The sequence below is a fragment of the Pseudorca crassidens genome, chromosome 4, assembly GCF_039906515.1.
Source record: "Pseudorca crassidens isolate mPseCra1 chromosome 4, mPseCra1.hap1, whole genome shotgun sequence".
Lineage (NCBI taxonomy): Eukaryota > Metazoa > Chordata > Mammalia > Artiodactyla > Delphinidae > Pseudorca > Pseudorca crassidens.
Window position 1 is genome coordinate 104,821,441 of NC_090299.1, and position 14,710 is coordinate 104,836,150.

Here is a 14,710-nt window from a genome sequence, read left to right on the forward strand (position 1 = left end):
GTAACTTAGCTTTTTGCTTGAAAACATTCCAGCAGACCCTTGCAGTTCTATCTGAGCAATCACCTGGCGAACAGCTAGCTGACTCAGATCGTGGCCGAAGTCCAGCTTGTGTGTCCCTATGGTTTTATTTTTGTCTCTTTGGACTAACTTTACTGGAGCTTGAAAGAAAAAAAAGTGTACCCAGAAGTGTTAAATTTCTCTTGCTTTTTCATTTTTATTATTACTTTTCTCTAGAAGCTACAAATAAAAAATATTTTAAAAGGCTTTTTGTTTAACAATAATACAAGTTCATTGAGTGGCAAGTCAGGACTATTTTTGTGTCCCTCTAATCTTCTGTTCCTGTCTGGTTCATTTTCTTCTGTACTGGAGGGTGGTACTAGTCTAGGGGTACAATCCAGCATCATTTGAATAGAAAAAAGGAGCCCAGGCAATTCAAGGGAATGTAATTCAATAATGTCGTAAAGCTGTTTCAGGGCAACAATCTGAATAATATATCCTAGCGTGTTGACATTTTTCCAGGAAGTAGTCTTATCCATTTGCTGTCCTCTGAACCAGGGCAAGCTGTAATCACTGAGTAGGGAGTCTCATTAGCTTTTTTGTGTATGAGTAATATGGGGCCATTTACAATGGCTGCATCCTGTGAAATCCAATAAAGGAAATCCTACAAGGAGTGTGGTAGTCATTGTGAAGGATGCCTCTGCACTCAGCCATGTGCTTTAACATGCATGCCACCCTGTTGTCCTGCAGGGAGACCCGAGAAGTCTGTTTCTGTGCACAACTTGTAACAACGGTCATTTTTCCTTTTGAAGGTGGAGGAATGTTAGGCTCTTTGGCTTATTATTATTATAATTATTACTATTTATCATAAACAGCATTACTACCGTGCATCTTTTAGGAAATGTGGTGGTAGCTGCTCCTTTTGTGTAGAGTCCACAAGTTTCTCTATCTACTCTGCTCTTGGCTTGATCTGTTTTAGCTTTCTGCTTGCAGCTGGACTCCTACCAACTGGATGGATGTTCTCCACGTAGGGGCCCTTCTTGCCATCCATGTGAAAGCAAATAAACTCTGTCCTTTGATCTCTGGTGACTTGCTAGGATACGTTTATGATTTTCTTAGCATCTTGCAGATACTTTGCTTGCTATCATCTTACACCTGTCCATAGAGGCTGCCACTCAGCCATATATAGGGGCCACATGGAGATGAACATAATTCCCATTTTATAGTTGAGAGGTGGAGGCACAGGGACGATTCACTACCAGTGCAGACTTCTGACTCCAAGGGCAGGCTTTTAGGGAAAATCTAAGGAGATATCCAGAATGGATTGGAATAAAATACTTGAGCGTTTTCCCATGAAGAATAATCAAAGTTCCTGATCAGTTTGTCCTTTTCTGACCTTGATTTTCACATCTAAGGCAAATAGTTATTCAGGGAGCTCTAGCCCTCTAAAAAATTAGAATGCTTATTACCCCTTTATATCACTGTAAGTTAATACATATTTTATGTTATAAATAACGATCTGCCTAAAAGCAGTTATTTGTGCCTAATTGTCAAAACTATAAAAAATTGTATTAGAGGAATTGGGACGGAGGTCCTGCTAGTTCAGTTCTGTCTTGTGTGACAGTCTTCCAGTTGCTCACTGTAATATGGTTGGTTACGGTGGGCTTGCGGTCCTCATGAATTTATTGTGGAAGGTACAGTTTAGCCACATTTTCCAAAGCCACTAAATATGAGCACTGGGTTATTTGATTCACTATTGTTTTGAAGGAAGGGAGTAAAGGACTGATACATTCTGAGTTTATTTTAGAAATAGCTGTGATATGTCAGGAAGGATGGGGGTGCACATCGTCTCTGAAAAGATTGAGTGGTTTAGGAAGGCTGGCTCTTTTTCTGATATTATGCTCTGTTTCTGCCTATAATTGTTTTGTGAATGTGAGTATAGCCCAGTGGTTCTGGACACAGATCATCTGGTACTGATTTTTGTTGTGGAGAATGCTAGAGACATCCTCCCCAGGCACAATTAGTTGTAATGAAAAGCGAGCGCATAAGAGTAGAAGGGCCCCATGAAGATTCTCGAGACAACCAGGCACTATTAAAAATTCTAACTATGACTTGTTTCTAGTTTTGAGTGAATAAAAACAACTCAGCAACATAAATTATTTCCCCCAAGCCATCAACATGAGCTGTGCCATTTCAGCCACACAAATTTGATGTTTACTCTAATTTGTTAATAAAGAAAAAAAGCTTCTGTTTAAAAAAAACATCTGTCCCTTGACAAAAAACAGCTTGAGTCATGAAAGAAGTTTTCAGTACATTATAAAAGCTGAGTTTGGCAAGAGGTACTTCTATCATAAAAGTTGTAACAGCTTTTGCTTCTTTGAGGGTTAAAGAGGAGAGAACATGTTTCAGGCAGAGGGAACTTGAACTTGATGAGTTTTTCTGTGTTGTTAGTTTTCCCAGATCTCTCATCCCCATTTCAACAACGCAGTTCAAATTAGAGGCTTCTTAAGGGTCTGCTTTCCTACAGATGAAATTCTTGACCAGAGGTGACGTTTCCTGCTACTTGTAGATGCCCAGATTTCCTCTCTATATCATTTTAAGGAGATGGATTTACTGAATGGTTCCTGCCTGGAGTAATGTGAAAATTTTAACTGATATGTAATATTTTATTTCTATTTGGCACTTGATGATTTCCATTAAAGTATATATATATATATAAAATATAAAATATAAGTATATATAATATATATTATATAATATAATAATTATAATATATTTTATATACAATAATATATATGATATATAATATATTATATATATATACTTACAATAATACATAAGAGTGTGTGTGTGTGTGTGTATATATATATATATATATATATATATATATAATTTTTTTAAATAAAAATCACATTACCCAGTAAAGGGGAATTGTACCTTTGTATCTAGGTTAGTAAAACACTATAGCTCTCATATGCTGGGTTTATTGCTATAATAAACGTTATGGTCACCACTGGTCTATTACTGCCATTCATTCTTTGGTACTATTTAGTAAAGAACAGAGTAAAAACTCGTAGAAAATGTATGCCCTCATCTTATAGTATTTAAGTTAGAGGATCCATTATTCTATCAGTTCTTGGACTAGTTACCCATTGTCTGCCAAAGTTTTTATTTGGGGACTGTTAATGACTGAGAGTATCTTCCTCACTTTCTAACAAGACACTATTTTGGCTTTGTTGCCATTTAGTCAACCTGATCATTAATTTATGTGTCAGTTGATAAATGTGCATTTCTATAATGTGTATTTCTAAATGTAAAATAATCATGATGGAGATACTAGGGAGAGGTAGGAAGAGGTAGAGAGTGGTTCTGGAAAGGTTTTAGATATTACGTATTACTCAGACACTAGTATTTAGATACATTGAAATAATAAAAAATGACGAGCAAAGGAAATCCGTTATCTAAAAATGTATTTAGTAAAGCATCCAGGTGTTATGTATTTTCTCTTACTGCACCACATCTGCCTTCTTCTGCCTAAAACTATGGGCTTATTGTCCTGCCTGACAGCTGGCCCTTGGTAGACAGGTAAATAGGATTGGGACATGTGACCAGCACTGTAGATGTTTCTTAATGAGATTTATATTTTACTGTAGTGGTTAAATATTTTTTTGGGGTGTTGCACTCAAATCAGTGATCCGCCCCTTCAGAAAAATGCATTGTACTGTCCATAAAAAAACACTTTATAATACTGTAGGTAGTGGTATATAAATTAGGTCCAACTTCAAAAGAAGAAAAGTTCTAGTTAGAAGAACTAAAATCCAATTCTAATAATGACTTCCTTCATACTTGAACAGACTTTCGCACCTGCTGATTGCTTTTGCTGTTTCTTCTACTGTGATAACACTTGAAAGCGAGTGTACCGCTCCACTCCAGAACTGGTTTCTAAGCAAATAAATACTGAATGGTTTTATGGTTATTCTGGTATAAAATATGGGTATTCAGACTTTCAGATTTACCTTCTTCCATTCTCAATTTGTTTTTTTTTTTCTTCACTCTTTGGATTGAATTTTATGATGAAAAAAGGAACTACCTATTCAAGGGCATTTGGGAACAGACCCTAATACCTTGAAGAGTGCTTGCTATCAGTCCTTTCTTATTTAAAATGAGATATATAGGATTAAATTAGTAAAAGAATAAAATTTTACTAAGAAAAGTCCTAAGCCATTCCTGGTCCCATAAAATCTTACCGAAGTTTTCTTGTCTTCAGCTAAGTATCCACAACATCTTTCCCCAGAGTGACGTATGGAAGTCATAGTTGGATAGCTTTTCTCTGTGAAGTCACAACTGTGGTATATAGGTTGGGCAGGTATTATTAAGCAGAACCGTGTGCTGAAAAAAACAGGAGGTAAGAAGTCCTGTCTATCTACTCTGTCATTTATTAGGGACAGTCTTTGGGCTCATCCATAACTTCCTTGAACCTAGGTTTCTTCACCATTAAATGGAAATAAGATACCTGTCCTTATTGCAGAGGCTAGTAAGAGTTTAAATGATGTGTGAATGTGAAATGATTTACAGGCTTTAAAAAGCTGTGCAAACAGAGGATATGATCATTTTTATTGTCCTCATTATCTCCATGTTAGGTAAGACATGATCATAAATAAGCAAGGAAGGGATTTATCTAGTGTTGCCTTTTGTCTGTGTTTTTAAATTCATTTACTTACTGGGTTTCCTGCTCCCCAGTTGAGACATGCATCTTTGCCCTTATGATCAGTGAGGGATTCCTTCCAACATGATAAGGGGTGAACTTAAGTGGAGATAAGCTCATTATTGCGAGTTTCAGGACCTGCTTGCTATGGAACAGTGCTTTGTGCATTATCCAGAAAACAAGTTTGGAAAAGAAACTTGTTGACGCCCATGAAAGAATTTTAGCTGTGCATGGTGCTTTATTTTGAATTTCTCTCATATTTTTCTTTCTTTGCTTTGGCTGTCAGCATGTGGCTTACTTGTAGAAGACTTGGTTTTTGCTGACTCCCAGCCACTTCTGAGTAGAAATATTTCTTAAAAATATGGAGAGGATCATTTGTCATCATCCATATTGGGTAAAGAAACGTCAGAGAAATCTGAAGATGTACTAAGTCTTTCTCGTTATTGTGCTTAATGGGTTTTCTCCAAAGATTCTGAGAGTCAGAAGAAAGGGAGAGAGAGAAGAAAGTTTAGAAAAGAAAGATTAAATGACTCATAAAGTGAACCTTTCCTTCTCTGTGAAGAAGCTTCTCAGGTTTCCATGCTAAATTCTCCCTTGCTTCCAAATAAATGAAAAACAGTTTGTGTTTCACAACAGCGTGAAAGAGTATCTTTCATATTAGCAAGAATATTACCTTTGTTTTAAAGGTGAATTCTAGACCTAACCGTTTTATGAATTAGGGTAAGTGTGTCTCAGTGTTATGTGTGTTGAGTTTGATGAAATGTGTGTTATAGCCTTTGCTTCTTTCCTCTTCCATTAGGTTCTTGTTCATTCTCTTAGGTCCTAAGGGGAAAGCCAAGTCCTACCATGAGATTGGCAGAGCCATTGCCACCTTGATGTCTGATGAGGTAGGGAATCGGGAAGATGGTGATCTGTGAATGTCCTACTTGTGTTTTCATACTGTGAGTTGGCTGTCACAATTTATTCAGTTAGAATTATGTAGTTACCAACCTTCTTAAAACATGAGGTACAGTCGTTCATGCAAATGAGCTGACATCTGCATTTGATAGTTTTCAAAAAATAAATTTTATGTTAGAATAAGTCATATTTTCCTTTCTTCCTCTAAACTGAGCTATGTTAAATATTATTTAAAAGGTTCAAGACACTGTATTAACTTAATCTCTTAAAGTGTTTAATATATTAATTCTGGAAACTCGTGTCCATATACTGTGTTGTTTCAGAAATGATGGGTTCTATAAAATAATGCATAATAAAATGGATAATGCATTTTTTCCCTTAGGTATCAGAAAGTACCTGTTTTTGTGGTTTTCTTATCTTGTGGGAAGGAATGATACATATACTAAAATGCATTAGCAACTGTTACTGCAGAGCATCTAGTACGTTGGAATTATGACCATACTCTCCTAATAGCTTGAATGTCATTACACACATTGTAGACATGACGAAACTCCAAACTGGTCTCATAGGAGGAGAAATACCATGAGAATATAGGAGCACTAATTTCTGCTTTTGCATCTTTGTAGCTTACTATTTTCCCGAATGTTTTGTTTTTGCTTCATTGCTTGATATGTTAGCTTCTCCGTGTGTTAAGTGGAGAATAGAGCATTTAGCTATGGCAAGTTCTATATAGTGATTACCAGATGGTTACTTAATCTGAGAGCATTGATGAATAGCAATGCTGTTTTTTTCCCCTTGAGGCAACTAAGCATCTCAGTGGGTTCTTTCATTTATTTTTGCATATTTATGATTTCTTTAAAAAAATGATTCCTCCAAAGATGTATCAATTAGAAATGTTTTAGGCTGCAAATGACAGAAAATTTGACTTATTGTGACTTAAACAATTTAGGTTTTATTTTGTTCACATATGAGGAAATTTGGAGGTAGGTGGTTGCTGGAGTTGGTTTAATTTAACTGCTTAATGATAAAATCAAGTGCCAAGGCTCTTGCTTTGTGGTCTTAAGATGGCTACTACCGTCAACTCCAGTCACGTCATCTGTATGCAAGGCAGGAGGAAGGAGGAAGGGAAGTGTTAGCTGTGTCTGTCTCTTTTAACAGGTATTCAAAAGCTATCCCCCATCCCCCTTCTTTTTTAATCTCATGGGTCAGAATTGCCCATCCTTATCGTCAGGGTAGGCTGGGAAAATGACGACTTTCCAGCCTCTACTAAGGGAAGTAGCAAGAGAAAATAAGGCTGTGGCCAATTGTGTCCACTACAGATGATATGCTGGCACTTTGTATTGCCCTCCCCTCAACCCCACAACCCCCAGACCATTGGTGTTTGCTTGGTAGCTTTTAAAAATTCTAATTGAGGAGAAGAGTCTTAGTAGCGATCTTTAAGAACAGGTAAGGGTATCAAATAAGGGCCATCTTCTCTCCTGGAGACTAAAGAATTTGACTTAGCGAGGTATGAAAGTCTTAGGTTATGTGTAAAGGACTTTCAGATCATCAGCCAGGTTAGAGAAATGGAGCGATTGACAAAGAGGATTATGGACGTCTGGAGGCTCCTTCTTTGGATATTTGCATAAAAGACATAGAACATTTGCTGCCTTGGATGGTTTAGTTATTGCCTTGCTAAAAGATAGACAGATGATCACCTACTTAAAGCCCTTTGCTTTAACACACATTATTTGTGTGTTTGAGAGCTGCAGTGTCTGAGTCTTAACTCAGTCTTAACAATCAGCTTGAACTTACCCTTCTTGAATTATAAGCAATGGTTTGGCGCAGTAGTTTTTATTTTGGGGAATGATCTTCAGTATATTTCTCTAAACCATTTTCATCTGGCTTCCATCACAACTATGTCAGTAATGGTGCATACTAGTGGGAGATGAAAGGCAATGTTGTTTTATGGTATTGATAGAAAAAATCATATAAAAGAAACACAGCTGTGTTCTCATGCCTCTACCTATATTCTTTGGGTTCATAATCTGAATACCAAAATATTTTGGGGTAAGCTGAACAGTAGCAAATATGGGGCTATGGTTATAGTAATGTTAAAGTGGATTATGGATTGCATTCTTCAGGCTCTACATGATGTGAGGCATGTGGAGAGCTCTCTTGTTGGATCAGCACATCTCTTTTTATTCTTTAGGTGTTCCATGACATCGCTTATAAAGCAAAAGATAGGCAGGACCTGATTGCTGGCATTGACGAGTTCCTAGATGAAGTCATTGTCCTTCCACCCGGGGAATGGGATCCAGCGATCAGGATAGAGCCCCCTAAGAGTCTTCCATCATCTGACAAAAGGTAAAATTTTCAGGCCATTGGGAGTTTTCATCCTTGAGAAGGAGGTTGTGTTTAGAAAAGGAAAGAGGTTCAGCCAACTGCCCTAAGATTTTCAGGTTTCCATTCAACTTGAGGTATTATCTCAAATGAATCACACATGTGCCTTGGTTTGACATTTCCTTGACACTATAAAATGAATGTTATATGTTGTGATTAGTGATGACAAATTAGAGATCTCAGATTATGATATTGGAATACATTGTAGAGATTTTTTCGGGTTGTTTCGGGGACTCCTTGTACATGTGGAAAGATTCGTTTACTCAAGATGACTCCCTGTAGATTTAAGAGGTTAAGAAATTGGATGAGATAATTGAGGAGAAGCCATTTTCTAGAAATCTGTGTTTTTCCAGGTGAAACAATTTCCCTCCTATACAACATACAAGTTATTCAACTTTCTGTTCATCCACTCATTTGTCTTGGCTCTCAACAGAACATTTCAAAAGTTGTTTGTTAGGATGGCAGCCGGAAATAATTATCTTTCTCCCAAAGGGTTTTCGGTCCATCTCTTTATCAGCTAGTGCAGGACCCAGCTAAGAGGCAGGTGAATGAAATAAACTAATCTTTTTTTTGGCTCTGTTGTCTTGCTTAGAAAGAATATGTACTCAGGTGGAGAAAATGTTCAGATGAACGGGGACACGCCCCATGATGGAGGCCATGGAGGAGGAGGACACGCGGATTGTGAGGAATTACAGCGCACTGGAAGGTAACTTATGGATTCGTCTGTCGTTCATGATGAGGTTCTCTTCCGATCTGAATTTACCTTCATCTTTCTGTCAGCATTTTATTCACTTGTTTGTACTTTTGTTTGGTCAGCCAGCACACATTTATGGTGTATCTGTTAGTCACAGGCACTTGGGATGCAGCAGTGAATGAAAGAAAAACCCCTTTCCTTATGGGTCTTACCTTGTAGTGGTAGGAGACAAACAACGAGCAAATAACGAAATGTGGATCTGGTTTTATGGGGCAAAATAAAGCAGAAGTAGGGAGTTTCTGTGATGAGAGAAAGGTATTAGATATTACCATGAGTGAGGGGTGTTAGAGAGAAAGAGAACTCGTGGGTGAGTGTTGCAGGGAGACTGAGTATTGTGCCAGTCTTCCCCACTTGGCTTTCATGATTCCCTCTCTCCCCGGTACATTTACTCAGAAGTGGGTAACATGTTACAGAAATGAGTAACTCCCAGGCTACCATCTCCTGGGCCTGCAGTGGGGAATTCAGGTTTCCCAGATCGCTTTGGTTAAATCTCTTTACATTAGGATTTCCTTCATGGTTAGGTTCTCCATTTCATTGTGGGTTAACTATAGTTTTAAGTGGGATACTCTTTATGAAGATATGGCTTTTTAAAAACACTGCAGATTTTTTGAAAACACAAAAGTAAGTCATTTTAATATGCAGTCGAATCTGAATGAAATTATGTTATTTTCTTCCCCTGATGACCCACTTGGGTTTCTCTCCCAAATTAAGAGGACATTATTTCTCTCCTCTTCCATCTTAAAGAATAGAGAGTAGGGGCTTCCCTGGTGGCGCAGTGGTTGAGAGTCTGCCTGCCGATGCAGGGGAAACGGGTTCGTGCCCAGGTCCGGGAAGATCCCACATGCTGCAGAGCGGCTGGGCCCGTGAGCCATGGCCGCTGAGCCTGAGCGTCCGGAACCTGTGCTCCGCAACGGGAGAGGCCACAACAGTGAGAGGCCCGCGTACCACAAAAGAAAAAAAAAGAATAGAGAGTAGAACCTTCTCTTTCCCCCATTTTTTTTTTTTCTGACTAGTTCTTTACAACCTATTTCCATTAGGAATATACTTTTCCTTTTATACAGATATAATTTTTGGGATTTAACTTTTTAATTCAATCAGACTGTTATTTCCTTCTTCCATATTTTACGTTCCCTAAATGTATTGCATGTCTGCAGCATGCCTGGTACCATGCACAGCCCTGTGCGTACCAAGAAAACTGAAGCAGGGCACTGACTGCAGCTAAGATAGACAGACAGGCAATCCTGAGAAAACGTGATAGCCCCTAGTGAATGTCTGAACTATGAATGGAGGGTCAAGACCTCAGAGGGCTGTTGAGCTCTGAGGGAGGGCATCATAGGCAGAAGGCACAGCATGGGAAAGGCTGAGCGAGGTTTGGTTCGGGGCGGGTGGGGGAGTGAGTTGACAGATGCTTGAGTCAGCTGACTTGCTGATGAATGTGATGGGTCTCAGCTTGGGATGCTCTTCCATGACACACCTGCATGGTTTCCTTCCTTAATTCCTTCCAATCCTCACCCCAAAGTCACTTGCTTGGGAGGCCTGATCTGCCCACTCTAAATTTCAGGCATAGCACTCTAGCACTTAATAACCTGCTTCCCCACTTAATTTTTTCTTTGATGTTTTAGCACCATGCATTTTACTTATTTTGTTTCCCCCACGCAGAAAGTAACTCCATGAGGGTGGGTATTTTTTTTCCTGTGTTGTTCACTGCTGTTTTTCCAGCACCCAGAATAATGCTGGGCATGTCACAGATGCCCAATAAACATTTGTGAAGTGAATGAATGAGTGAATGAATGAATGAGGCTGGAAGGGAAGCTATGACAAGATTATAAAGGGCCTTATATGATCTGCTCACATGTTTGGATGTTTTTCTTCAGACAGTGAGAAATTTAATTCATCTACACAGTTCATTCTCATCTAAAGACCAACTGTCTAGTCTTTAGGGAACGTGATGCCTAATTTGGTGACCAAAAAAGAGACAGAAGAAGATTTATTATTCACAGTCTTCTGGTTTTATCTTAAGTAGTTGAAGAGTATCTTCTAATTCAAACATTTTAAATACAAATTCTTTGTGGTTAAATTATCTCTAAGTTATCTCTTGGTTAATTTGATGGTAATTTATTTTATGTTGTCACGTGTTTGCTTTCTCCCTATGCAGGTTCTGTGGTGGACTAATTAAGGACATAAAGAGGAAAGCACCATTTTTTGCCAGTGATTTTTATGATGCTTTAAATATTCAGGCTCTTTCAGCAATTCTCTTCATTTATCTGGCAACAGTAACTAATGCTATCACTTTTGGAGGACTGCTTGGGGATGCCACTGACAACATGCAGGTGGGTTTGGTTTGGGGAAAGACACAAATAGTACAGCCCAGATTGCCTTCCTCACCCCTACAGCTCAGCTAGAAGCAGATGGCCTTTCCGTTACTCAGCATGATTTTCTTTCTTTTGCTAGATGCTGCATTTTACTTTGCTTCTGGCCTGCTGCTGTATTTCCAGCATTTTAGTAATTACAAAAATAGCTTGATGAAATCTGGCTTGAGTCACAAGTGGGGAAAAGAAGGGAAGGAAATGAGATACACAATTCTGTTTGAGCAAAAGCGTATCAGCTGCTTTAGTTTTGTGCTGGGTATAAGGTTAAGATCTTCTATTACCTTGAATGTGTGGACCATACTATTAAACTTGATGATATATCAAGTTTTGGGGAATGCCTGGTTAGCTTCCTTTTTCATGTGAGCAAGCGATTGAGTGATTTGCTCAAGATTGGATTTACATCTCTATCGGTAGAGCTCAGCTTTAAGGAATAAAAGCTAGGTGTTGATTTTCCTATTCCTGAATCTGCCTCTCATTAAGCTGTGTAGACTCTAGCTTAACTTATTTTGTATAAACCACAATTTGTTGGTTACTTTGCAGGTGGCATTCACCCTCCTTTTGCATCAATAATAGCTGAAGCTTTAGTTACAGAGAAGATATTTTAAATTCCCATAATCAGAAAAATATGGACAAAACTTCTCTTAGTTGATCCAGTCATTAGGGAAAAATAGGTATTGTGCTAGGTGCTGAGTGAGTAGCGAGTGAAGCTGAAAACAACCGGATTCAAGCCCTTTTCAAACTCTGTCCTTCTATGTTACTACTTATTACTGTTTAACCTATGTGACATTCATAAGTTCTGCCAACCAGCTTATTTTTTTTAAAAAATACAGCTGATTCCAAAGGATTGCTTTTCTTCTACTTCTCTTTTCTCCCCTGGGCACATTCATGTTTTAGATTTCTGCTTAAACACAAAATTAAGATGGAGACTCTCTATGACATCTATGTTGACCCAAGCAAAAAGGGAGACATTACTTTAAACAATTGTACTTCGTCTGTTAAGAGAGCTTTTATCTTTTAGCCTTTATCTACTGCTGTAAAGCATGTTACCCCTAAATCCAAGGCTTCAAACAACCATTTTATTATTCTCTCTCATGTTTTTGGTGGTTGGTGGACTCAGGTGGGTAGTTCTCTTGGGTCTTCATAGACTTGTGAGTGAGATGGCAGCTGAGATTGGCGTTGCCTGAGGACTTCTTTAGTCACATGACTGGTGCCTAGGCTGGGAAGTCTGGTAGTTGGGGACTGAGGGCTCCCCACATGACTTTTACTAGTTCCCATGTGAATGTGCACTCAGGATTCCTTCATTTTCTGATTTTCAAAGAGAGGTTGAAAATTCAATTGCTTACATGAAATCTGGTGATTCTTAAATATTAGCAACTGATTAACATTTTAAAAGTTACATTGTTCTGCCCAGAAAGCACATTCCCCAGGCATGGGGAATCGAAACCAAGCATGGTAGGACACAGAGATGAAGAGAGTGTTTCCCCCTTTTATTCCTCATTCATAAGACAAGAATGAATAAATTAAATTGTCACAGTGTTGTCAGAATGGTATTTTTTATAAAATCTGATCTGTATTCAAATTGGGCAGCTATTCTTCATCTAAATGAGAGCATAATGATAACTAAAGCACATCATTCAAGAGAACAAATGGAAAAGAAAGCACGGGAAAAGCACCTCGAGGCCAGCATGGAGATGATAATACAGGCAGCCTCACATAAAGAAAATCAGACCTTCCTCCCCACAGATACATCAGAAATACATCTAAACGTGCAACTGCTCCTATAGTACACCCACTGAATGCTGGCAGAAGACCTCAAACCTCCCAAAAGGCAAGAAACTCACCATGTACCTGGCCATGTAGATGAAAGGCTCTTGGTGCTCCAGCTAGGAGTCAGTGCTGTGCCTCTGAGGTGGGGGAGCCAACTTCAGGACACTGGTCCACAAGAGACCTCCCAGCTCCACGTAATATCAAACAGCGAATATCTCCCAGAGATCTCCATCTCAACACCAACACCCAGCTTCATTCAACAACCAGCAAGCTACAGTGCTGGACACCCTATGCAAAACAGCTAGCAAGACAGGAACACAGCCCCATCCATTAGCAAAGAGGCTGCCTAAAATCATAATAAGCCCACAGACACCCCAAAACACACCACCAGACATGGACCCACCCACCAGAAAGACAAGGTCCACCACCATCCACCAGAAGACAGGCAATAGTCCCCTCCACCAGGAAGCCTACACAAGCCACTGAACCAGCCTTACCCACTGGGGACAGACAGAAAAAAACAACGGGAACTATGAATGTGCAGCCAGTGAAAAGGGGACCCCAAACACAGTAAGATAAGCAAAATGAGAAGACAGAGAAACACACAGCAGATGAAGGAGCAAGGTAAAAACCCACCAGACCTAACAAATGAAGAGGCAATAGGCAGTCTACCTGAAAAAGAATTCAGGATAATGATAGTAAAGATGATCCAAAATCTTGGAAATAGAATAGAGAAAATGCAAGAAACACTTAACAAGGACCTAGAAGAACTAAAGAGGAAACAAGCAACAGTGAACAACACAATAAATGAAATTAAAAATACTCTAGAAGGGATCAATAGCAGAATAACTGAGGCAGAAGAACGGATAAGTGACCTGGAAGATAAAATAGTGGAAATAACTACTGCAGAGCAGAATAAAGAAGAAAGAATGAAAAGAACTGAGGACAGTCTCAGAGTCCTCTGGGACAACATTAAAAGCACCAACATTGGAATTATAGGGGTCCCAGAAGAAGAAGAGAAAAAGAAAGGGACTGAGAAAATATTTGAAGAGATTAGAGTTGAAAACTTCCCTAATGTGGGAAAGGAAATAGTTAATCAAGTCCAGGAAGCACAGAGAGTCCAATATAGGATAAATCCAAGGAGAAACACGCCAAGATACCTATTAATCAAACTATCAAAAATTAAATAAAAAGAAAACATATTAAAAGCAGCAAGGGAAAAACAACAAATAAAACACAAGGGAATCTCCATAGGGTTAACAGCTGATCTTTCAGCAGAAACTCTGCAAGCCAGAAGGGAGTGGCAGGACATATATATATATATATATATATATATATTTTTTTTTTTTGCCAGTACATGGGCCTCTCACTGTTGTGGCCTATCCCGCTGCGGAGCACAGGCGCCGGACGTGCAGGCTCAGCGGCCATGGCTCACGGGCTTAGTCGCTCCGCGGCATGTGGGATCTTCCCGGACTGGGGCACAAGCCCATGTCCCCTGCATTGGCAGGCGGACTCTCAACCACTGGGCCACCAGGGAAGCCCCAAGGCAGGACATATTAAAAGTGATGAAGAAGAAAAACCTACAACCAAGATTACTCTACCCAGCAAGGATCTCATTCAGATTTGATGGAGAAATTAAAACCTTTACAGACACGCAAAAGCTGAGTTCAGCACCACCAAACCAGCTTTACAACAAATGCTAAAGGAACTTCTCTAGGCAAGAAACACAAGAGAAGGAAAAGACCTACAATAACAAACCCAAAACAATTAAGAAAATGGGAATAGGAACGTAGGTATTGGTAATTACCTTAAATGTAAATGGATTAAATGCTCCCACCA

The 14,710-nt window shown here is 39.0% G+C and overlaps 1 protein-coding gene across 9 annotated transcripts in view; it reads left to right on the forward strand.

Annotated features, from left to right (window-relative positions):
* Nucleotides 1–14,710, forward strand: part of SLC4A4 (solute carrier family 4 member 4) — a 354,963-nt gene that overhangs the window by 236,680 nt on the left and 103,573 nt on the right. For all 9 annotated transcript variants that reach the window (XM_067736229.1, XM_067736230.1, XM_067736233.1 and 6 more), the window contains 4 exons: nt 5,502–5,589; nt 7,791–7,945; nt 8,574–8,687; nt 10,891–11,065. In XM_067736229.1, the coding sequence (XP_067592330.1) occupies nt 5,502–5,589; nt 7,791–7,945; nt 8,574–8,687; nt 10,891–11,065 (532 nt within the window). The remainder of the gene's footprint in view (nt 1–5,501; nt 5,590–7,790; nt 7,946–8,573; nt 8,688–10,890; nt 11,066–14,710) is intronic.